Source organism: Hypanus sabinus, chromosome 14 (genome assembly GCF_030144855.1).
Source record: "Hypanus sabinus isolate sHypSab1 chromosome 14, sHypSab1.hap1, whole genome shotgun sequence".
NCBI classification, from domain to species: Eukaryota; Metazoa; Chordata; class Chondrichthyes; order Myliobatiformes; family Dasyatidae; genus Hypanus; species Hypanus sabinus.
In genome coordinates, this window is record NC_082719.1 from 44,859,442 (window position 1) to 44,886,046 (window position 26,605).

The following is a 26,605-nucleotide window of genomic DNA, read 5'->3' on the forward strand; positions in this document are numbered from 1 at the left end:
TCCAAATCTCCATACCCATCCCATCCGTGTACCTATACAAATCTCTATACCCATCCCATCCATACCTATCCAAATCTCCATATCGATCCTATCCATGTACCTATCCAAATTTCTCTCAGTTGAAATTGAACCTGCATCCACCACTTCTGCTAGCAGTTCATTCCACACTCTCACCGCCCTCTGACTGAAGTAGTTCTCACTCACGTTCTCCTTAAACATTTAACTTTTCACTCTGAACCCGTGACTTCTAGTTCTTGTCTCACCCAATCTCAGTGGAAGAAGCCTGTTTGCATTTACCCTGTCTATACCACTCATAACCTCCTAACATTCTCCTTCGCTCTAGGGAATTATGCTTTCCTTATAACTCAGGTATTCATGTCCTAGAAATATCCTTGTAAGTTTTATCTGCACTTTTCAATCTTATTGACATCTTTCCTGTAGTTAAGTGACCAAACTGCACATAATACTCCAAATTAGACCTCACCAACATCTTACACAGCTTCAACATAACAACCCAACTCCAGTGCTTTGATTTATGAAGGCTAATGTGTCAAAAGTTTTCTTTATGACCTTATCTATCTGTGATGCCACATTCGTGGAATTATGGATCTGTATTCCCAGATCCCCTGTTCTACCAAACTCCTCAGTGCCCTACCTCTCATCTTGTAAGCCCCACTCTCATCTGTCCTGCCAAAGTGAACCTACCTCGCATTTGTTTGCATTAAATTCCAACGGTCAATTTTTGGCCCATTTTACCAGCTGGTCCAGATCCTGCTTCAAGCTATAATAGTCTTCCTCACTGTCCATTATACTACCAATCTTCAAGTCGTCTACAAATTTGCGCATCCGGTCACCACATTATCATCCAGGTTGTTGACCTAGATGACAAACAACAATGAACCCAGCACTGATCCCTGGGGCACACTACTAATCACAGGCCTCCAGTCAGAGAGGCAACCATCTACTCCCACAAAGCCAATATCTAATCCAATTTACTACATCATGAATGCTGAGCGACTAATCCTCCTTGGCCAATCTCCCATGTGGGACCTTGTTAAAGGCCTTGCTAAAGTCCATGTAGACAATATCCACTGTCTTCCCTTCATCACCTTGCCTGGTAACTTTCTTGCACAAAGCATGTTGACCATCCTTAATCAGTCCCTGCCTGTCCAAAAACGTATATATCCTCAGAATAGCTTCCAATAACTTACCCATTACTAATGTTAGGCTCACCGGCCTATAACTTCCGGCTCATTCTTCGAGCCCTTCTCAAACAACATAACATTAGCTATCCTACAGTCCTCCAGCACCTCACCCATGTTTTAATTATCTCTGCTGGGGCCCCTGCAATTTCTGCACTAGCATCCCACAAGGTCTGAGGGAACACCTTGTCATCCCTGGGGACTTATCCATCCACCCTATTTTGCATCAAGGCAGCAAACACCAAGACATATTGCACCATGGCAGGACTAGTACAGAGAATGGTAGGGTTCTGGGGAATGCTATTGAACAGAATGACCCAGGAATAGAGCATAGATAGAGTGGACAGCCAGCGCCTCTTCCCCAGGGCACCACTGCACAATACAAGAGGACATGGCTTTAAGGTAAGGGGTGGGAAATTCAAGGGGGATATTAGAGGAAGGTTTTTAACTCAGGGAGTGGTTGGTGCGTGGAATGCACTGCCTGAGTCTGTGGTGGAGGCAGATTCACTAGTGAAATTTAAGAGACTACTAGACAGGTATATGGAGGAATTTAAGGTGGGAGGGGTATATATGGGAGGCAGGGTTTAAGGGTCGGCATAACATTGTGGGCCAAAGGGCCTGTACTGTGAGGTACTATTCTATGAATACAGGTGCATAGTTTGTTGGAAGTGGCATCTCAGGTAGATAGAGTAGTGAAGAAGGTTTTCGGCGTCAGTCAGAGCATTGAGTAGAAGAGTTGGGTAATTACATTGCAATTCTATAAGGCATTGGTGAGGCCATGCTTGAAGTATTGTGTACAGTTTTAGTCAACCTGCTATAGGGAAGATGTTGTTGGACTGGAAAGTGTGCAGAAAAGGACGTTGCCTGGGCTTCGGGGCTTGTGTTACAAGGAGAGGTTGTACAGACTAGGACTTTATTCCCTGGAACATACAAAATGGAGGGGGTGACCTAATGGAAGTTTAAACAGTAATATCATGAATGGCATAGACAGGAGGAAAGCACAGTGTTTTTCCCCCCAGGAAGTGATGGTAAAAACAAGAGGTCATGGGTTTAAGATCAGAGGTGAGAGATTTAAAAGGGACATTAGGGCCAGCTTCTTTATGCAACTGTTACTGCATACTTAGAATGAGTGGCTAGAAATAGAGGCTCTGGTGGGCACATTAACTACATTTAAAAGCTACCTAGATAAGTAGATTGAAAGGAGAGGTTTAGATTGATTGTTGGCAGATGAGATTAGTTCACTGGATAAAACAATTAGAATGGGTGAGTTGGTATGAGGGCCTGTTTCTTTGGTGTATGACTGTGACTCTAAATAGTACCAGCTTACATGAAGTATGACATTACAACAGATATGATTCACTGAGTAGCATTTCACCATAACCAATGGGTTATGGGTTCAGATGAGTTATGAATTAGGAAAAAGGCTGAGGAGGGGGACTTCCAGGGTATTAATCTCTGAATACTGTTGGTGCCACGTACTAGAGAGAGCAAGAATAGAATATTAGTACAGGTGAATGAGTGGCTGAGAAACTGGAAATGGGCAAGGTTTCAGGTTCTTGGATTATTGAAGCCTCTTCTGGGGCATGGATGACCTTTTTAACCTGGTGCTCTGCTTCCCAACCGTGCCAATCTCGTTTAAATCTTCCTGAGTAGCTCTAACAAACTTCCTGGCCAGGATATTGGCTCTCCTGCAGTTTTTGCAGCCTGTCCCTTATGTGGGACTTCAACTTCCCTAATGTAAACTGTTATCTTCGTAGTGCAAGAGGTTCAGATGGAGCAGAATCTGTTAGGTGCATTCATGAGGGTTTCTTAAATCAATACGTACGTTTGTAGATAGTCTTACAACAGGAAGGGCTGTACTGGACCTGGTGTTGGGTAATTAGCCTGGCTAGGTGAATTTCAGGGGGTGAGTAGTTAGGGAACAGTGACCACAGCTTCTTATGATTTAAAATAGCTATAGTGAAGGAAAGTACTGACCCCATGGGAGAGTATTAAATTGGAGCAGGGCAATTACAGGAGCATTAGGCAGAACTAGGGAGAATTAATTCAGAACAGCTGTTTTTGGGAGAGTCCACATCTGATGTGTGGAGGGTGTTTAAAGTCAAATGGCACAGAGTACAGGACAGGGATGTTCCAGTCAGAAGGAAGGACAAGGATGGCAAGGTAAGAGAACTTGGATGTTGAGAGAGGTGATGAATTTAATCAAGAAGAAAAAGAATGTGAATCTTAGGAAGCTAGAATCATTCAGAGCCCTTGAGGGTTATAAAGAAAAGAACTCAAGAAGGGAATTAGGAAAGCTCTGAGGAGCACTGAGAAGTTCTTGGCAAGTGGAGTTAAAGAGAATCCCAAGGTATTCTATACATACGTCAGGAGCAAAATGATAACTAGAGAGAGGGTAATCAAGGATAAAGTGGTGAACATTTGCTTGGATGCAGAAGATATGGGTGAGGTCATTAATACTTTACATAAGTATTTACTAAGGAGAAGGACATGGAGGTAAGAGGGATTGGTGCTGAGCTTATTAATATCCTAGGGTATTTCAAGGTAAAGGAGGAAGCAGTGTCAGGTCTCTTAAGCTTGATGGGAAATACTCTAGGCTATTGAGAGAGGCAAGAGATTGCTACAGCCTTTCTCAGTATCATCATGTCGTCTCTAGCCACAGGCGAATAGTGAAGAGCTAACATTGTCCCATTATTCAAGAAGGAAACCAAGTATAATATATTTAAGAGCCTGAAGCTGCTTAACGATATAAAACCCCATGGTATTACAGGAAATATACTAGCATGGATAGAAGATCGGCTGACTGCCATAATGGGAATAAAGGGGACATGTTCAGGTTGGCTACTGGCGGCAAGTGGTGTCCGCAGGGGTCAGTAATGGGACCACTTCTTTTCATGTTATATGTCAACGATTTGGATGAAAGAATTGATAGCTTAGTGGCCAACTCTGCAGATGATACAAGGATAGATGGAGGGTCAGGTAGTGTTGAAGAAGCAGGGGGCTTGCAGAAGAACTTGGATAGATTGGGAGAATGGGTAAAGAATTGGCAGATGGAATATAGCGTAGAGAAGTGTATGGCAATATATTTTGGTAGAAGGAATAAAGGCATGGACTATTTTCTAAATTAGTGAGAAAATCAGATAAAAAAAAATCAGAGGTGCAAAAGGACTAGGGAGTCGTTGTGCAGGAGTCCATAAAGGTTAACTTGCAGGTTGAGTCATTGGTAAGGAAGGCAAATTCAATGCCAGCATTCATTTCAAGATGACTAGAATATAAGAACGAGGATACGAAGCTGAGGCTTTACAACGCATTGGCCAGACTCCATTTGGAGCATAGTTAGCAGTTTCTGGGCTCTTACCTAAGAAAAGATGTGGTAGCGTTGGAGAGGGTGCAGAGCAGATTCAGGGGAATAATTTTGGGAATGAAAGGGTTAATCTATGAGTAATATTTGATGAGTCTGGGCCAATACTTGCTGGAGTTTCTCACTGAAACCTATCAAATATTGAAAGGCCTAGATCAAGGGTGTCAAACTCATTTTAGGTCACGGGCCGGATTGGACAAAATGCGACTTCATGCGGGCCGGATCAGTTGTGTGCGTGTGTGCTCCCACAGTTTTCGTTGCCTTCGTCTTTTCAACCTGCTCTCATGTGTCTCAGTCTCTGCTGTAACTACAAAGTGTTTCACTTTACGAATTTCGTTTCTCATGAAGAAGATTGCCTGGCAAGCATTATTTTTATGATGGGTATTAACTCACAGTTGTAGGCTACAAGAAAGTTGTGATGAAACAGACAAAAAACAATGTTATTTTGGCTAAGATTGTTTTGGGAGCCAGACTCTTTCCATTAATAAACCAGTTGAAATTGAACATTAGCAGACACAAACGTAGACCTAATGAAACAAATTGTAAATGTAGGCTACACAACCGCACCTAATTTTTATTAGCCTGCTTCCAGCAATCAAGCTCAGACAATGAACCCAGTTAACCTCTAATTTTTATTGAAGTGATCACATTTACAATAATAGAATAGTCAGAAAATGAATGAATCACAATATTATGACACCCAATATTTCATAATGCATTTTGCTTACCTGTCACAGTGCATCAGTGTCACTCATTTTTCACCTGCTGCTTCCAGACACCTGACGTCTCTTGGCTTTAACCAACCTGTCAACATCAGTTTCTGGGCAGTTGTGATCTTCATAATGTCATTTAGATATCTGTGTGACAGCTGCGAGTGCAGTTTAGATTTGTTAATGTTCATTATGGAGAATGCCTGCTCACTGAGATGTGTTGTTCCGAACATCCAAAGGATCTTTGAGGCAAAGTCTGTCATCTTGGGGTACATTGATAGAATGTATTGATAGAATGAGTCCAGACCCACAGTCCCAAATTTATATTTCAAAGCCGAGTTGCACTGAATTTCAATTAGTTCCATTTGGAGTTCCTCCGGCACATCTGAAGCTGCGTTGACGGCAAACAGCGAGCAAAATAGTGAGAATTCCTTCTCAAGCTGAGTGAAGACTTGGAAACGATGCTGAAACTCACTTTTCAGCCGTGATATTTGGTCCTTGTACCTGTCCATGTTGTCATTATTCCCATGAGTGACACGCACAGACTGCAAAGAGGGGAAATGAGCTGGGTTGCTCTGGGATAGGTGCATTTCCCACAGGCCTAATTTAATTTGAATGCTGTCATAGTATTCCATAACAAGTTTGTTGTGGCCTTGCATGTTAACATTAAGCACATTTAAGTGCTCTGTTATATCCACCAAAAATGCAAGATAATGAAGCAACACACACAAAATGCTGGTGGAACGCTGCAGGTCAAGCAGTATCTATAGGGAGAAGCGCTGTCAACGTTTCGGGCCGAGACCCTTTGTCAGGACTAACCGAAAGGAAGGATAGTAAGAGATTTGAAAGTAGGAGGGGGAGGGGAAATGCGAAATGATAGGAGAAGACCAGAGGCGTTGGGGTGAAACTGAGAGCCGGAAAGCTGATTGGCCACAGGGATACAGAGCTGGAGCAGGGAAAGGATCATGGGACGGGAGGCCTAGGGAGAAAGAAAGGGGAGGGGAGCACCAGAGGGAGATGGAGAACAGGCAGAGTGATGGGCAGAGAGAAAACAAAGGAGGGGGGGAAAAGCTAAATATATCAGGATGGGGTAAGAAGGGGAGGAGGGGCATTAATGGAAGTTAGAGAAGTCAATGTTCATACCATCAGGTTGGAGGCTACCTTGTTCAATCTCTTCCCACCTATGTTCGTGACACTTCTCACACTTCGAATTTTTTCAATGATTTTAAGTTCCCTGGCCCCTGCCGCCTTATTTTCACCATGGACGTCCAGTCCCTATATACCTCCATCCTCCACCAGGAAGGTCTCAAAACTTTCCGCTTCTTTTTGGATTCCAGACCTAACCAATTCCCCTCTACCAACATTCTCCTCTGTCTTGCTGAATTAGTTCTTACTCTCAATAATTTCTCCTTTGGCTCCTCCCAGCTTCCTCCAAACCAAAGGTGTAGCCATGGGCACTCACATGGGTCTCAGCTATGCCTGTCTTTTTGTTGGCTTTGTGGAACAGTCCATGTTCCAAGCCTATACAGGTATCCATCCCCATCTTTTCCTTCGCTATATCGACGTCTGCATTGCATGCTGAGCTTGTTGACTTCATTAACTTTGCCTCCAACTTTCACCAGACCCTCACATTTACCTGGTCCATTTCCGACACCTCCCTCCCCTTTCCTGATCTTTCTGTCTCCATCTCTGGCGATGGTCTATCTACTATAAACCTACGGACTCTCACAGCTACCTGGACTATTCCTCTTCCCACCCTGTCTCTTGCAAAAATGTTATCCCCTTCTCACAATTCCGCCGTCTCTGCCGCATCTGCTCTCAGGATGAGACTTTTCTTTCCAGGACGAAGGAGATGTCTTCCTTTTTTAGAGAAAGGGGCTTCCCTTCGTCCTGTTACGAAACCCCGTAACTGGGTCACTTACCAGCAAAGATAGAGAGGTCCGTTGAAGTCTGATGGTACTATTTTTTTTAAGTATTTATTGATAAAGGGGCACAAAATTAAGATTAATGCAAACATACAGATCATATACTTCGTCAACACTAAATCTAAAGCGCAGGTATAATACCTACACTCTGTCCACCAGAGAAAGCAGGATCTCCCAGTGGCCACACATTTTAATTCCACGTCCCATTCCCATTCTGATATGTCTATCCATGGCCTCCTCTATTGTCAAAATGAATCCAAACTCAGGTTGGAGGAACAACACCTTGTATACTGGCTGGGTAACCTCCAACCTGATGGCATGAACATTGACTTCTCTAACTTCTGTTAATGCCCCTCCTTCCCTTCTAACCCCTTCCCTGATATATTTAGCTTTTCTCCCCCTCCTTTTTTTTCTCTCTCTCTGCCATCACTCTGCCTGTTCTCCATCTCCCTCTGGTGCTCCCCTCCCCCTTTCTTTCCCCCTAGGCCTCCCGTCCCATGATCCTTTCTCTTCTCTAGCTCTGTATCCCTTTTGCCAATCACCTTTCCGGCTCTCAGCTACAACCCACCCCGTCCGGTCTTCTCCTAACATTTTGCATTTCCCCCTCCCCCTCCTACTTTCAAATCTCTTACTATCTTTCCTTTCAGTTAGTCCTGACGAAAGGTCTCGGCCAGAAATGTCAGCAGTACTTCTCCTTATAGATGCTGCCTGGCCTGCTGCGTTCCACCAGCATTTTGTGTGTGTTGCTTGAATTTCCAGCATATGCAGATTTCCTCGTGTTTGCAAAATGAAGCCAGTCTGGGTCATCCAACTCTGTCACTGGCTTTCCTTTCTAGTTCATGAATAGTCCAATTTCCGCACGTAAATTAAAAAAAACATTTGAGCACAACTCCTCTGCTCAGCTAGCGGACTTCAATGTGGTAGGGTAGGCCGTTTGGACAGAAGAGTGTAAAATTGCCAATGGTTGAATCCCTTGGCTCTAAGAAAATTAACCATTTTTATTACTACATCCATGACATCGTCCATTTCCAGGCTCCTGCTACATTACACCTCTTGGTGTATAATACAAAGAAAATTCCAGAATTCCTACTCTGGATTCTCTGTCTGAACTTTCTCTGAGTTTTGCAACAACACCTGCCTTTTTCCCTACCGTGGACGGTGCGTCATCTGTTGCCACGCTGACAGTGTGACTCCGGTCTGTCCATGGCCTCAACAAGGCTGGAGAAAACGTTGTTTGCCGTTGTGGTGTTTGTCATGGGCACCATCTCCACAAACTCCTCGGTGATGGTCAAAGGTGCATTAATGCCACAAAGAAATATTCCCAATTGGGCTACATCAGTCACATCGGTGCTCACATTAATTGCAATAGGGAAGGTAATAAATGACTTCACTTTGTCTCTTAGTTGACTGTTCAAATCTCCTGCAAGGTCCCCGATTCTCTCTGCCACAGTATTTCTTGACAAGCTGATATTACCAAAAGCCTGTCTCTTCTCCAGGCATACCAGCTCAGCTGCTGTCAGCATGCGTGCTTTGATGAACTCCCCTTCGACGCAGCCCCTATTTTGTTGGCATAATATAGTTGGCCTTGACAGCTCCATCATGAGTCTCTTGACTTTTGGTGAACACTGATTGCTGTTTTCTCAGAGCTGCTTCAAACTCGTTTACCTTTTGCGTCCTGAGCCGTCCTGCGTACTCGTCATATTTTTCTCCATGTGACGTCTCATAGTGTCGTTTGATATTTTACTCTTTTGCCACGGCCACTTGTTGCGAGCATATCAGACACACAGGTTTGCCGTTGACCTCACAGAAGAAAAAAACTATCTTTCCAATTATTGTTGAATATCCGACCTTCGATGTCAACTTCTCTTTTCTTGGAAGGCATTTTGAACCACAGCAGCAAGCAGTCTCAGTCTTGCTACAGGAGTTACTTACCTGAGTGCTAGTGTGTTTATACTGCATCTGACAGTGGGGCCCTAGTGGTCTTCAGTGCAGGGTGGTTGGTGTTTATGCACAGTGGGTGATTAACTGCCACCTATTGTACGGCTGCCATACTGATACATAATAAATGGTCGTGAATATACTTTTTTTTCCCCCCAAGTCATCCCGCGGGCTGGTAGTTTGACACCCCTGGCATAGATGGAGTGGATGTTTCCTGTAGTGGGTGAGTCTAGAACCAGAGGTCACAGCATCAGAATAGAGGGGACACCCATTTAGAACAGTGATGATAATTTCAGCCAGAGAGTGGTGAATCTGTGGAATTCCTTGCCATGGATGGCTGTGAAGGCCAAGTCACTGAGTATATTTAAAGCAGTGGATGATAGATTCTTGATTAGTCAGGGCATCAAATATTATGGGGAGAAGGCAGGAGGATGGGGTGGAGAGGGATAATAGATCAGCCATGTTGGAATGGCAGAACAATCTCAATGGGCTGAGTGGCTTAATTTTGATCCTTTATTTTATGGCAGTCCATAAAACTGATAATATTATTATGGATCATAATCAATAAATCTATAGAATAATAATCATAGCTGAATGAATTAAACAAATTAATCAAGCAATCAATAACAATCAATTATCAAATAAGGGAATTCATATTTCTTCAGATTTTTTATTTTTAATTTATTTTGTTAATTTTTTCCTTCTGTCTATGGACATCTGGATCTGAAGATGCATACGTTAGGATACTCTTCATTAACTACAGCTCTGTATTCAATACTATCATCCCCTCAAAACTAATCAATAAGCTCCAAGACCTACGCTGCAATAGCTACTTGTGCAATTGGATCGTCATTTCCTCACTTGTAGACCTGGATTGGGAACATCTCCTTCACGGTCTTCATCAGCCCAGGTGTACTGCAAGGCTATGTGCTTAGTCCCAGGCTCGGCTTGGTTTATACTTACAACTCTGAGGCTAAGCACAGCTCCAATGTGACATCTAAGTTTGCCGATGACACAGCTGTTGCTGGTCGAATCATGGGTACTGACTGAAAATCTGGCTGAATGGTGCCTCCTCAACAACCTCTTACACAGCGTCAGTGAAACCAAAGAGTTGATTATCGACTGCAGGAGGAGGAAATCTGAGGTTCATGAGCAATCGGGGCATCCAAGGTGGAGAGGATCAGCAACTTTAACTTCCTTGGCATTATCATTTCAGAGGATCTGCCCTGGGTCCAGCATATAAGTGCCATAACAAAGGAAGCACAACTGTGCCTTTCTTTCTTAAAAGCTTGCAAAGATTTGGCATGTCATCTAAAACTTTGACACATTTCGATAGATGCGCAGTGAAGAGTTGCATCATGGCCTGGAATGGGAAACACCGATGCCCGTAAATGGAAAAACCTACAAAAAGTAGTGGATACAGCCTAGTCCACCAGGGTAAAGCCCTCCCCACCACTGAGCACATCTACAAGGAATACCATCGCAGGAAAGTGGCATCCATCATCAAGGACCTCCACCATCTCGGCCACAGTCTCTTCTCGCTATTACCATCAAGCAAGAGGTACAGGACTCTCAGGACCCACACCACCAGGTTCAGGAAAAGTTTTTAACCTCTCAACTATCAGGCTCTTAACCCAGAGGGGATAAACTTCATTTGCTCCCACAACTGAACTGTTCTCACAACCTATGGACTCACTTTTAGACTCTTCATCTCACGTTCTCGATATTTATTTAATTATTTATACATTATTCTGTTTGCAAATACAAAAAAAAAGACGTTTGTTGTCATTTGCACCCTGCTTGCTAGTCCATCTTTGTTGTATGTGGCTTTTCACTGATTTTGTTGTATTTCTTTGTATTTACCATGAATGCCCACAAGAAAATTAATCTCAGGGTAGTACTTGGTGACATGTACAGAATGTACTTTGATAAATCTAATTTGAAGTTTGATCCTCTCACTTCAATCTTTCTTCCCTTCTTTCTCTCTTCATTTACACCTTTTTCTTTATCAGATTTGTCACTGAACTCTTCCACTCTAACTTGCACTTCCTTGTTCTTTAAATCTTTAATTTCAGAATTCTTCGATCTGATTGGTTAGGGAGGAACTATTTCTTGACCTGTTCATTCAGATCCCAGCTGCCCGGCAGAGGACACCAGCCAGCTTTCATATTGCACTTCCCAGCAACATCATATTGCCAATATTAAGTAGCCAAGGACAAGTCTAACTAAAAGTAGTGTCCTCTGTTGCTCAGTTCAAGCATTTTTGGGGGCATTCCGTTCATATTATATTTCAAGAACAACAACAATGTAATTTAAGTGTACAAATAGTATGAATGGCATTTATGCCATGTATAAAACATGTTGGAGCTGGATTTTAGTAACTTAGATACAATGACCAGGTCGAGTTGTTGTTGGCAGTGGTGCTGTAAAGTAAACAAACTATATGTGACTGAAGCTGCAAAGAAACTTGATAATGGCAAAGAACCAAACGTGGAAGTTGTTCTGTATCAAGGAAATGCTTGAGAAAAGAAGATTACTTTGGCATGAAGCTTTGTAGTCATAACAACCTCTGACTTCAGCTATTTCTTAACCAATCCAGATTCAGCAAGGTCATCAAGACAACAGTTTTGTTTCAATTGCACTATTCATGCTAACAATTGCAGAATGACTAAGGCATATTTGAAACCATGTGACAAGTTAATCATTAACAAAGCCATTTTTAACCTCTGAACCCTATACCGAGAGTGGGGAGAAACAACTTGGTGTACAAAAGGGATGTAGATTTTGTAAAAGGGCTGTTGCTTTTTTTTATTGATTTGTCATGTTGTTTAGTAGCTATATATCATGTTAAGAATAAGAGAAAATGATTAGATTTTATTGCATATGCTGATTAGAACTAGAATAAGTATTGGATCATCAGCAGTGACTGTACCACGTAGTGATGATATCTCAGCTATACCTCCATTACCATGCACGAGGATATTCTACCACTGGGGGCCTAATGTGTTTCATGCCAAAAAGACAGCTTTTGACCTTAAGGAACTTAACCTTTCCTTGCTGGCTAATTAAACTGAGGTGATTTACACACAATTGTACCTTCATAAAGTATTGAATACAGGAGTTGGGATGTTGTGTTGAAATTGTATAAAATGTTGGTGAGGCCTAATTTGGAGGACCTGAGTTGTAGGTGAAGGTTGAATAGATTAGGACTTTATTCCCTACAGAAGAATGAAGGGATATTTGACAGAGGTATACAAAATTATGAGTATAGATAAGGAAAAGCGGGTTTTTTCCTCTGAGGCTCAGTGAGACTAGAACTAGAAGTCATGGGTTAAGGGTGAAAGGTGAAAATTTTAAGGGGAAACATGAAGATGAACAATCCAAGCACTGACTATATTAGGCTAAGCTATTTCCTTTTGACACTCAGAAGTATTGTTACTCCACCAGCAAAATCCTGCTTAGAGGGTGGATTGTTGATGATTAATGACCAAAAACATAATTGGATCAGTCATTGACACAATGATGCAGCTAGAAGAATTGCTGCATCAGTCACTATGACAGGGGTTCGTTTCTGACCTTCTCTGTTGTCTGTGTGGAGCTTGCATGTGCTTCCCAAGATGCCATATGTTGACTCCAGATATTCTGGTTTCCAACCACATGCCAAAGATGCAGGGGTTGGCAAGTTAAATTTGTAATTTGTTCTCATTGTGTAAGTAAGCAGTAGAATCTGGAAGGTTGAAAGGAGAACAAGAGAGGGTGAGTATAAATAGGTAAGGCCATAAGACATGGGGGCAGAATTCACCACTCCATCATGGCTGATTTATTATTCGCCCCCCCCCCACCCTCAATCCCATTCTCCTACATCCTCTGTGACCTTTAACACCCTTACTAATTAAGAACTCATCAACCCCTGGTTTAAATATGCCTAATAACTTGGCCTCCATTGACATGTGTGGCAATGAATTCCTCAATTAACCACCCTCTGGCTATAGAAATTCCTCTTCACTCTGTTCTCAAGGAACGTCCTTCTGTTCTGAGGTTACACCCTCTGGTCCTAGACTATAGGAAATATCCTTTGAAAGGTGTTGATAGTGGATGTGCAATGTTCAATAGGTTTCACTGAGATTCCCCAGCATTTTTCTAAACTCCAGTGTGTAAAGACCCAGAGCCATCACATGTTCCTCATACATTAACCTTTTCATTCCTGGGACCATCCTTGTGCACCTCCCCTTTCTCAGATAACAGGCCTAAAACTGTTCACAATATTCCAAGTGTGGTCTGACCAATGCTTATAAAGCCTCAGCATTACATTCTAGTTTTTGTATTCTAGTCTTCTCAAAATTGATGCTAACATTGCATTTGCCTTCCTTACCACCAACTCAACTTATAAGTTAATCTTTAAGGAATCCTGCACAAGGACTCCAAAGTCCCCTTGCACCTCTGATTTCTGAATTTTCCTCCCCATTTGGAAAATAGTTTATGCCTTTATTCTTTCTACCAAAGTACATGACCATACACTTCCCTACACTATATCCCACCTGCCACTTTGCCCAAACTCCCAATCCATCCAGGCCCTTCTGCAGACTTCCTGCTTCCTCAGCACCTGTCCCTCCACCTGCAAACCTGGCTACAAAGCCATCAACTCTGTTATCCGACTCACAAACATACAATGTAAAAAGCAGTGCAAACGCAGAACACTACTAGTGACTGGCAACCAAGGAGAAAAGGTTTTCTTTATTCCCACTCTTTGCCTCCTGCCGGTCAACCAGTCTTCTATCCATGCTAGTAAATTTCCTGAAACTGTTATGTGCTCATATCTTGTTTAACAGCCTCATGTAGGACTTCTTGTCAAAGGCCTTCCGAAAATAGAAGTAAACAACATCCACTGACTCTCCTTTGTCTATCCTGCCTGTTATTTCCTCTAAGAATTCCAACAGATTTGTTAGGCAAGAATTCCCTTTAAAGAAACCATGTTGGATGCTTGGCACTGACTGGATCAACTTCTGTGATGTGTCACTATGCATTCTATGGTATGACTCAATGGCTGACCAAATGACCCTCCAAATGACCTTACCAGCCACAAGGTGGAGTTTTAACCTTTTACTCAAAACATACATTTCAGAAAGGTTGACACATTCCAAGGTGTTTTGCCCAATTGCCAGCTCTGCATCACCGGTCAGTTCTCCACATGCAGCTTGCCTTTTCCCGGTTTCAATCCTGCACCATCTGCTTCACTGATAGCAGTTCTCCAGCAAGCATCAAGAAAGGGGAGAATTGAAAGGAAGGAGTGACTCAGTCAAAAACATTTCTTTAGCAAAAAACGATATTTATACACAAATGGAACTGGGCAACTTTTTGTGGGTATACTCTACCAGAGACCTTTCTGGACGCAAACTGAGAACTATATTGTCTGTATTATAATGATACAAAGATAACTGGAGTTAAAATTCATTAAAGGCTGGTTTGTATCTTGGAGTGTCGTGAAAAGCGGAAACCGAATGCTTGTTTCCTGTCTACAAACTAACGCCTGAAAGCTTTTGGCCATGTTGGTAGGCACCATCTCATCCAAGACCTTCTTCCCCAAATAAATCCCAGACAGGGACCACGGCTGTTTCCACGTGACCACTCACTTGAAGCTTGCTACAGTTCTGCCCATTGGCATGCCTACTGAAAGCTGACAGGCAAACTTAAGCAATGATTGAGGGAATCATCTTGAAAGTCAGTTAAGTGCTCATACATTCATCAGCAAACAAATCCAGCGTATTCCAGTCAGCCAGAAGTCCCAGAACACGAATCCCATAAGTGGAGGAGATGCTGTGCAAGCATAGTCTTACGGTAACTTCATGCATGGATCACATATTTAGTGGTACTGGATTTGGCTCAAACTTCATTATGAAAATCACAATCTATATGCCAAACTGTCATTTACTTTCTAAGAAAAAGAGTACATGAATATTTAACTAATTCTAATGATTTTTATGATCTTCATAATTAAAACAAAGTACTGCCAAATTCTGATTTTACAAAAGAAATGTTAGTGGTAACAGCTCAAACATTTTAATCTCAGCTTTTCCCATAGTATTCCACCTCGTAGAGGCAACAAATGTCTAAGCGAATTCTGAAATCAATAGAGAATCTATTTAATTGCCAAAATTTATATTACAAAAGAACCAAGCCAAACAAAACAGGGTTCATAATGCTTTATTAACTACTGCTTTAGAATATAAATGCAACAGACTAAGCTTAAGCCTTTAAAACACAAGGTAAATAGAAAACAGTTCAAACACCTAATGGTAATGCTTTTGTTTGCTAATAAGGCACATTAGTTTTAAAAGACTTGTCTATATATACCTTGTTCTTTTATATGCACCAGACCAACATTTTGAACTTAAGAAATGCTGCTTGAATAAAATGGCTGCTAGAAAGTGGCACAAGTCTGGATCCCAACCTAGCCTTTTACAGGCCCCTACCAAAAGCTGTCACTCAATACTTTGGCCTTGCAAGGTCACTGTCGGGTCCTTGTTTGTGCAGAGCAAAAACAAAAGAGCAAATAAAAAATACATTAAGCTTTTACTACTTGACACACAGTTACTTGAAACCCTTTGTTTTTCTTCCAAAGTACTCTCCCACTTCTAACTGGGTCTTGAATGCATCTTGAAAGTTAAATATTGCTTTTAAATACATCTACATTCTTCTTATTTCACTGGGCTATTAGAAACTATTCAGTCAAATAAAAGTATTTTGGAATAAAACAAATTCTCAAAATCTGACCACAGCCCCCTCCTTTTTAAGTTAACATACATTTTCAAAACAGAAAAACTTTTTTTGTACTTTGATTAGTGGTCTTACCCAATGAAAATTAATATTTCTTCTAAGAACAAGGCACTTCAACTAAAAGAGGCATTTTCTAGCAGCAGTATCTATTTTGTTGGCAACATTATTAAATCTTGATTTTAGACACTATACCTAAAAGCCTGCAGAAAATGTGACTGAAGAATTTGACATACTAAATCCATGATGGTAAGTTGGGCAGCAGTTAGAATATATTAGCCTGGTAAAAGTTTTCTTGATACTTTAATGCTTTTACAGATAGTTTGGGTAATATTTTAGTGCGCAATGATTCATCATTTTAATTTGGGGCACGAGGCTACATGAAAAAGAAAATATTGCTCAGATCTTAAAAATTCCCTTGGCATTCAACAGCATCATTGAATTTAGCCACTAAGAAAGGGAGTGTTTGCTTACTGTTGGAGTGTTGAAGAGAAGCTTCCTCACCCTGCGTATTTGAAATTGTTCAACCTTTATCTTATGTTTCAAGTCTAACCAAAAGGGGACATTTTTTGCCTCTTTAATCATCTTATTAGTGCAGATGAAAATAGACACCTCCAAGTTGATGTCGTGCTTAGTTCTTACCAGATCTAACATGCTAAAGTGAATATCATAGACACAACATTAGGAATGAGAATTACAGAAGTAGTGAACTGGACTCCACTTCAAAAAGTTATGTCAAGGAACAGCAAAGCTGTGACATAGGGGTGCATATTCCAGTGTATAATAATTCATGAATTATAAAAAGTGGCATTTCCGGTGAGACTTAAGGATGGCAAGAACAGTGACTTGTATTAAGAAATGGAAGATATAACGTGACCTCCGAATATTGAGAATTTGCCTTTTTTAAAAAAAATAAAGATACCTCATTTGGTTTTAAGCAAGAGGCACAAGATTGCTTAATTCACTTTTGGCTTTTAAACAATTGAGGCAGTGCTGACAAGTACAACAACTGCCTTTCTTATCTCAATTTATTTAAGGTACTCTGAGTGAGAAGGTAATATGGAATGTGAAGCATTAAAACCAAACAATCTATAATGTGCCTCTCAATAGTAATTAGTGTTTCTGGGAGATTATCAATATGTTCTTACAGTGCATGAGAGCTTCTATTCTCAAAACAGTTGAAAGTGTGAAGAGGCAAACCTGTTGCTGTTTTTTTAAAAAAAACATAATAATCTACACCATTTTAACCAAATAACTTTTCCCCAGGTCAAAAACAATGAATGTAGCTCAACTGCATATCATTAATCAGTTTCCTTTGGTTGGCCCAAAGAGTATGGTCACATTATGCAGGTTTTAGTGAATATCACAACATGTTTTAACATGACTTTTTTTTATATAAAAGTCTCTTTTACAGGCCACTGAAACACTGCAAAAATACATTTAGTTCCTACTATAATAATAAAAGATTTCTTTTGCTTCTTCAACAGTATTGAAAGAAATTGGTAAAACTCTGTGGCAAACCACATACCATGTGTTGCTGCACCATAAAAGACTTTTGCTCATAAACTTATATTAAAACATAATATGTACACACTCACACATATATCTAATTTGTTACATAACCAAAATACAACATTAGTACCCATAACTACTTTATCACCACAGATCAGCTATAAATTTTCTTTAACATGATAAGAAGTTATTTTAATAGAACTTCATGCTGACAAGGCTTATTTCATTCCTTGTCCTAACAAAACTCAGTATTTCAGCTGAGCTTAGAGCAAAAACAAAAAAGGCATTGCAAAAGATAATTAAGCCTTGCTTTCACTAGGTTGAGCATTCATCCTAATGGTTATCTTCTACTTACTGTCCTGTGTACTATCCAGCATCAAGAACTCTTATCCTACCACTGTTTATTTCCCTTGCTTTTCTTCCTCTTTCAAAATAATGCACACCTTGCCTCAAGAGACAAACACAATTCTAGATACTTTCCTCCTCAGTCTTCCAATCTCAATCTGAATACCTAATCCCATGATGGTCAGCACTGCAAATACTCACTGTGAAGCTGGAAGAGTCCCTGAAAGAGCCCAAATTATGAAAACAAATGAAAGCAACATTCTGGCTTTGTGCTCAACAGTCCAAATTTTTAATATTGTAGTTCCTAGATCATTTGTACCCAATGTACTAAGAAAAGAAATGGTGCTGCTCACCAAAGAAACAACTCAAGTTTTTTTTAAAAAGAATAGCACTGTGCACAATTCTTGGCCACAACAGGCCTATGCTAGGATATATATTGTGTATGTTGATCACTATTTATCTGCACGTTTATGAGGATCTAAGGATATGTGATTCAATTAAGGCTGAGTTTTTCTTGAAGGCACCAACAGGATAAATAACTGGAGTGAACAAATCACACAAAACCTCATAGTATAGTGTGTAAGAACCCATACCTACATGTATTAACCTTTAGTTTCTAATTGTCCACATTCAAAGAGTTCAAACCTTATGGACGGAAGATCTTATGTTTACTTAAGACAAGACAATTTCAAATAAAGTGTTTTCATAGAATGCATAGAATGGTTTCTACTGAAAGGTTCTTAACCCTCAAAAACATTTAAAACACTTTCAAAATTTAGTAACAAACAAGATTTTTTTTTAAAAAAACATTTCGGTCTTTCACATAGTTTTTTGGTATGAAGTTTAAGTCCCAAATTAGAATCTTACACAATGAACCATGTTGGCTTTTTTCTTCATAAATACCAGTGTATTCCTTCACTATTATAAAGTCTTTGTTTATAAAATCCTAATAGGTTTGGTAGAAATCGTGTAAAGGAACTTGAAAGGTGGCTGCAGGGAATGCCTGTGGTACATAACTAGCGTATCCTCCATAAGCTGCTACTGCTGCAGCAGTGGCCGCATTCTTTTGCAGTGTTGCCATGGTAGCAGCAGAAGCAGGAGCTGCAATTGGAACATAACTTGCCCCATAGAAACCAGCTGCGGGAATTCGTTGAATGTTGGAAGCCATTGCATACACCGGAGTTATCGAGCGAGTCTGCAAAGAAAGAAAACATCAAGGCATTGCAACAATTAAATCAGTCACAATTTAAAAGTGTGGGTAACAAATTGTGGCTCAGCCAAACTCAGTATTTCTGGAGTGATATAAATGATAAAATACTGCTGAAGTTGTAAATCTGAAACAAAAGTAGAAAGTGCTAGCCAGTTAGGCAATATTTGGGGCAGACAGAGGCTGCCCGGCCTACTCAGTATTCCCAGCATTTTAAATAATTTATTTTTAATTCTATGATTATCTGTGCTTCAACATGTAAATTATTGCTTAATGCAATTATATTTTTCCCCAATCTGATTTTCTCCTGTCCTGATTTATCTTGTAGTTCTGTTCCTAGAGTGCTGCCCAAACTTGACTTCTTATGCAAACCATCAGCATCAGTGGGCTAGATCAAGTTAGCCATGGCCAATCCAGCCTTGTTATTTGTCTAAAGTAAGGGCCACTGACACCAATCAGAAGTAGGAATCCTGTAAGTGATAATTCCCATTCTTAGCCCGCCAATCATTCTAAGGTGACCATTTATGGCTAATCAAATCATAACCAATTATTAATCAGTAGAACATAACTGCAATAATTGCAGAGAGAATAAAGATTAACATTTCACTCTTACAAGGAAAAATAACTTTATTTAACCTGAAAAGGTGGAGGAGTGGAAACGGATGGAATGATGGGCGCTCCATTCGGATCAGTTTGAACAGCAATAGGATTAAGAATGTGCTCCATTGGATGCATTTTGTTTTCTTCCATTAACTTGGTGCCTGGAGCTGCCTGAAACACTGGATACTGGGTTCCAATGGAAGGAATGGCCACTGAAATCGGATAAAATACCAATTTTAATTAAAATTACCAGTTATAATATTACTGTAACATGTGAACAGATTAAATGCAACTTCATGGCATACAGTCCAGAAAACTGATTTTTAAAAGAATGCAGTGAAATTTTAACAGCATATAGAATATTTAAAAACTTAAAGTTGGATGGAGGTAAAATTCATTTCAAATTTGGGCAGCAATAGATAGTTTCCCTTCATTTACTTCACAATTCACCACCGCATCATAGCTGATCATTGCTTACAATAGAATCACAAGGTATTATTGGGAAACTTTCAATTGTTTAATTTCTTCTGGCTGCAGTTACTCACATGTATGAGTCCAAGGCAATGTTTCCCAAGAGTAGCGGGGGGTAGGGGGAGTGGTCATGCAAGTGGCAGCAGAGATGTTGCAGGCATAATGGAAAATGATTCAACAGGGTACAATAGCTGAAGAGAGGGAATGGTCAAGTTTGAAATGATCAAAGTTAATCCCACAGAAACCTAGTGGTGTGGCAGGAAGAGATAAAATGGCCAAGATGATTTTGCACCATCAATCCCAGTGCTTTACAACAGCTTACAATTTTATAGCCACTTTTTAGTAGCAATTAGGATATTTTCTAGAAGGCCGTGGGATCAGACTCCCATAGTTATTATGACTTTTAGCACATGGTTTACCTACCCTTCAGGTAGATTAATGAACCATTTTGGATACTGTTCTGCTTCTCAGGGGAACACAACAAGAGCAAAATCTGTGCACCATGGGTGGCTCAGCTGAACAGAAGAGGAAGAAAGAATGGGAGAGCTATAATGATTGAGGATTCAAATGTTAAGGGGGACAAATAGTATTTCTGCAACCCACAACTATGACTCCAAGATGTACTATGCCTTGTCATTACAAGAAATAAAGACAACACAAAGTGGCGGTAGGAAATTCCAGAAGTTTAATAAGGATAGAGTAGGGGAGGAGAAAAGCTAACAGTCATTATATCAATACAATATCTGGGTAAAAAGATCGAAATCCTGCAAACAGACTCGAGGGAGATGAAAAATTAACCGGATGACCTCAAAAAGTAGTAATCCCAGGATGGTGGAGGAAAAAGCTTTAAAAAGGATAGAAAAGACCAAATGGCTCAAAGGATGGTGTAAGGAGCTGGAAGTTAGATTCGCAAGGCATTGGGAAGGATCTGTACAAGCTGGTTAGACCCAGCTGAGGCCAGGACTGATATCGTTGTGGGTGAATGCTGGGGAGAAACTAGACTGGTATGGCGAGGGGGTGGTTATCCAAGCAGGTTATGGAGAAGACGGCAGGATAGAAATGAAACAGAAAAGTAGAAAGAAAAAGAAACAGGACTAAGGAGGAAATAGAATGAAAGTAAGGTAATGCAAGGAAAAGTGGTTAAAAGAGCTCTATAAATAAATGTATTGAACAAAGACCTGTGAACTAAAAGCACAATGAAAAAGAACAGATTGATTGAACAGCCATTATGGAGACACGGTTACAAAGATATCAAGCTGGGAAAAATATTCGTGGGGATTTGATTTAGGTGTGAAGGCAAAGATGATGGGATTCTCTGCTAATAGATGAGACAGATACAGTAGTACGATGTAGATTTCAATTGGACGTAGGCAAAACAAATAGCAAGAGAAAGGTGAAGAGGCTCCCACACTGTTATTGAAAGGAATATTGATCTAGGGACCATGAGAAAAGAAAGGTAATGTTTTATTTGAAATGAAGCGATGAAACATTGGGACCAGTTCTCTTTTCAGTATATGTAATCTGTTAGAGTTAACAATATAAAATTTTCATATAAATATAGGGATTATTGGTAGATGTAATGTTGACTAAAAGACATCAGAATACATCATGAAACATAATACAGGGGAATACATTTTGGGATGAAAATTAAGAGGCAGCAAACTCTATATGGAAAATAATGAAACTAAAAGGACCAGAGGAGGAGGAGAAAAAGGACTTATAAGTTTGTAGATTTAAAAAATGATTACAAAGTATAAAGACAACTTAACAGAACAAGAACGAGGGAAGAACATTCCCTGTGTTGATAATGAGGTCACAGAATGCTCTCACATGAGGAAAGGATACTTTGTAAGTCTCAAAGTTTCTATTAATAGGCATGGCTTTGAATTTGCCTATTATTGCTGAAAGCTCCCATAATTGTTCCAATATGCAGAATTTCCCCAACATTCCCAGTAGAGACCAAGTGCCCATTGGGTCTAAATAGGATAAAGTAGTTAAGATTACAAGATCCACTGAGGTGCATTCAAAAATATGATGTATTTTAAGGAGATAAATGGGGAACAATGAAATGACTTCATGGGTCAGCAAGCTCAGTAATTAGAGGATGCATCCGGGAAAGATATAAGCAGATTGCACATTGGAGTTTTTAGTAGATTTTTCTTTTCCACCGAGGGGCTAATAAAACAAGTGTTGCTCTACCAGAAGCAATTGTTGAAACAAAATACAGAATCACATTTAAAAGAAAAGTGAATGCTTAAAAAAAAGCATTAAAAAGCTTGGAGTACCTAATTTTTTTTAAAAAAAGCTAAAACAGTGAACACTTTAAGTTTAGTAACGTAGCTAGCATGCCAGATCACTCTGATCTGGGTAATAAAGATCTGTCATGTTAAGAAGTCACTATTTCTTCCATGTTTACGGACATCATGTTATCATTTTAAATTATTTGCTTTGGTGCAAATATGGAACATCATCAAATGAATTCACAACCACAAACTATGGTAATGTTTAAACTTCAATAGCAATACCAGATCGTAACCCGAACCTCTGGTAAGCATATAAAATAATTCATGGTAAGCTATTCATAACCTCATGTAATGCAGATCATTCGTGGCCATGAGATTCCTTGATAAAATAAATGACTTGAGGGAGTCAGCAGGAGACGCTCATGAAGTGAGTACCGTTTCAGATTCGCTCCATAACCTTTACTTTTTTTAAACCTATGATCACCCTTATTTAACTTATTTTTACCTACACCAAAAGATTCTTGCTACTTTCTTGGATTTATCTTTAAGAGTTTATTGTGAATTTTTGAAGAAATGAATACAGAAATGGCTCTTAGATCAAAAGGGCAAGAACCTAGGAAGAATCCTAATGGCAATGGGAAGAAAAAGCAGACCGATCTTAAGCGTACTGAATTGACTTATGAAATGTTATTGGAGGTTTTAAATCAAAAATTTTAAGAACAATGACAAATTTTTAAACAAGATATAAAGGCTTTTCAAGATTATATGGATAAGACGGATTCAGTAGTTAACCAGCAGCAAGTTCTAATTGCAACTCTGCAAGAGGATGCTCGGAAGCGAGACTAGATAATTGAAAAACTGTAGCAGAACTTACTTTCGACGATTAAACAGGTGGAAACACTTAAAACCAATAGTGTCGACTTTGAGAATCGGTCCAGAAGACAGAACCTACGTGTACTTGGTTTACCAGAAGGTATTGAACAAGGGGACCACACGAAGTACTTTGCTCAACTTTTAAAGGATGTGTTCCCTTCTGTATTCCCAGACAGTCCTCCATTACTCGATCGCGTTCATAGAATTATGTGTCGATCACTGAGTGCTTCAGCTAAACCACCGGTTATAATTGTCCGATTTCATTATGTGCATGTTAAAGAGCAACTTATTCGTGTGGCTCGGCGTGTAGGGATGGTCAAATTTCAAGATTACAATTTTCGATTAGTAGAAGATTTTAGTCCAGAAGGCAAGGCTTCTTTTTAAACCTCTGCTGTCTGAATGTTATGAGAAAAATCTAAAACCTGCGCTCTTATACCCTGCGAAGCTCAGAATCTCGCCTCCGAATGCTCCACGTCGTATTTTTCTTTCTACATCTGAAGCGAGAAGCTTTCTGAATGAGAACTTCCCTACTGCTACGGACACTCCTCTCTAATAAATGAGTGATTTTGATCATGCAAGATGGTTTTTATTTCCAAAACCAGATTTTGTTTCTGGCTATTGGTGTAGGTTTACTCTATATTTTATACTCTAGTTAAAGTTTTTTTTCGACATACTAATTTTTATTTTACTTACTTCAACCACTGTACTTTATTATTATTAATCCTTCGAGGGTGAATTTTTTTTTACTAAGATGGCAGTTTTTTCTCTAAAATATTTTTGGCTTTTTTTTTGATTTCGCTTTTTTTTCTCTCATCTTCTTCCTATAATGCATCTCTTATCACAGTTTAAATTTTTTTGATTTGTTTGGGTTTTAACCTGATTTATAAGTTACTAGTGATTATATTCTCTTTGGTTTTTTTTTACTACCAATTATATTAAGAAGTTTGGTTTTAGTATAGTGATTATAATTTCTTTAGAGTTTGGGTGGATTTTTTTTTATCCTTTATATACGGAGTTGTCTTCTGCTGATATAGGGGTAGATTTAGTTTCATCTTTCCCTTTCCCAGCCTATCCTTGGCTGAGGTGGTCTTTTTTTTTCCTCTTGGGTGGGGGGTAGGAAGTCTTTTTCTAAACCTTATGTTTCTTATATCAGTTTTTTTCACTTTTTTCATTTGGGCTGATTTTGAACTACAAAAATCTCCATGCTGTCGTCACTTCCGGGTCCGCTCCATATTTTTGTTCCTCTTCCGGGTGCATGAGTTCATAATTTGGTTAACCCTTTATTTACCAAAGGGTTGATTTCAGAAATATGGCTCAGACCATTAATTTTGTCTCTTGGAATACTAATGGCTTAAACCATCCGGTTAAACGGAAAAAGATTTTCAAAGTATTCCAAAGGCTTAATGCTCATATTATTTTTGTACAAGAAACTCATGTGAGGAAAGAGGACAATTATCGCTTTTAGGTTTTGGAGGGGTCAACAGTATCATTCGAATGCCAAAGTAAAGGGAGTTTCAATTTTTATTGACTCCTCTATTGCATTTGTCCAACATGATATCTTTTCGGATCCGAATGGTAGTTTTTTGTTAATTACTGGCTTACTTTTTAACAAAAAGGTTGCTATGGTTAATGTTTATGCTCCAAATGTGGATTGTCCTGACTTTTTTTTAAAGTCCTTATTTACTTCTCTACCTAATCTAAATGAATATAAGTTTATAATGGGTGGTGACTTTAATTGTTGTTTAAATCCTTTGATGGACAAATCTATATCTACTCAGACTTTACCCAATAAGTCGGCCACTTGTATTAACTCTTTTTGACTGATAATGGAATTTTTGATATTTGGAGATTTCGGCATTCTAAGGACAAAGAGTTTTCTTTTTTCTCACATGTTTATCATTCCTACTCAAGAATTGATTATTTTTTATTGACTCTTGTTTTATTCCATCAGTACGTGGTTGTAATTATGATATTATAGCCATCTCTGACCATGTTCCATTAAAACTTTCTATTAAATTTATGGATACAGCTTCTAATGCTAGACAATGGCGATTTGATTCTACCTTACTGCAAGATCCGGATTTTATTAAATTTATGAAGGAATAGATCGATTTCTTCTTTTCAACTAATTCCATGGATGATATTTCTTGCGGAACATTTTCGGACACTTTTAAAGCATATATACGTGGACAGATTATCTCTTACTCTGTTGGTATGAGAAAACGCATTAAGAAGAAAACTCTTTTATCGGTTGATAAAATTAAAGAGATTGACACGAAATATTCGATCAGTCCTAGTAAGGAGCGTTACAAACAAAGGGTTGAACTTTAAATGGAACATAGTTTATTACTTACATCTTTGATTGAAAATCAATTAATGAAAACCAGATCTGATTTTTATATACATAGTGATAAATTGGGTAAACTGTTAGCTAGTCAATTGAAGAATGCTTTGGTTAAACATCAAATTACTAAGATCCGTCAGCAGAATGGGGATTTGACAGTTAACCATGATGAGATAAATAAATCATTTCAAGATTTTTATACCTCCCTGTATCATTCTGAATTCCCTCATGATTGTAATACCATGTGTGATTTTCTTGGGAAATTGAATTTTCCAAAATTATCATCAGATGATCTTTCAATATTAGAAACTCCTATTACGGATGCAGAAATTAAAGGGGTTATTTCCTCCATGAACTCTGGGAAAGCACCAGGTCCAGATGGGTATACAGTAGAATTTTTAAAATGTTTTTCCACTACTCTTTCTCCTTGGTTATGCAGGGTTTTTGAAGAAGCAATTAGATTGGGCAATTTGCCACAATCTTTTTATAGAGCTTCCATTTCTTTAATATTGAAGGTACTGACTGCGCATCCTATAGACCAATATCTTTATTGAATGTAGATTCCAAGATCTTTTCCAAGTTACTGGCATCCAGGTTGGAGAAGGTATTACCCCAAATTATTTTGGAAGATCAAACCGGTTTCATTAAAAATCGCTATTCTTTTTTCAATGTTAGGAGATTATTGAATATTGTTTATACTCCCTAACATAGCACTTCAGAATGTGTTATTTCATTAGATGCAGAGAAAGCATTTGATAGAGGTGAATAGCCATACTTATTTAATGTGATGGAGAAGGTTAATTTTAGTCCGACATTCATTTCCTGGATTAAACTGATATATCATACTCCAGTAGCCTCGGTGCTTACTAACAATCAAAGATCTCCCTTTTTTTGTTTATTTTGGTGCACTAGACAAGGCTGTCCTCTTAGTCCATTATTATTTGATATTGCTTTAGAACCCTTGGCAATTGCTATCAGAGAATCACAGAATATTTTTGGCATTAATCGTGGGACAGATAAACATAAGTTATCATTATATGCAGATGATTTATTATTATTTATTTCTGATCCTGAGAAATCCATTCCAGCAGTTTTATCATTGT

At 39.3% G+C, this 26,605-nt stretch overlaps 1 protein-coding gene across 10 annotated transcripts in view; it reads right to left on the minus strand.

The window, feature by feature from the left end:
* Window positions 1-15,321: 15,321 nt before the first annotated feature.
* rbm47 (RNA binding motif protein 47) overlaps window positions 15,322-26,605 on the minus strand; it is a 146,037-nt gene continuing 134,753 nt past the window's right edge. For all 10 annotated transcript variants that reach the window (XM_059989072.1, XM_059989074.1, XM_059989073.1 and 7 more), the window contains 2 exons: window positions 19,608-19,783; window positions 15,322-18,959 (listed from right to left, as the gene is read on the minus strand). In XM_059989072.1, the coding sequence (XP_059845055.1) occupies window positions 18,711-18,959; window positions 19,608-19,783 (425 nt within the window). In that variant the 3' untranslated portion in view covers window positions 15,322-18,710. The remainder of the gene's footprint in view (window positions 18,960-19,607; window positions 19,784-26,605) is intronic.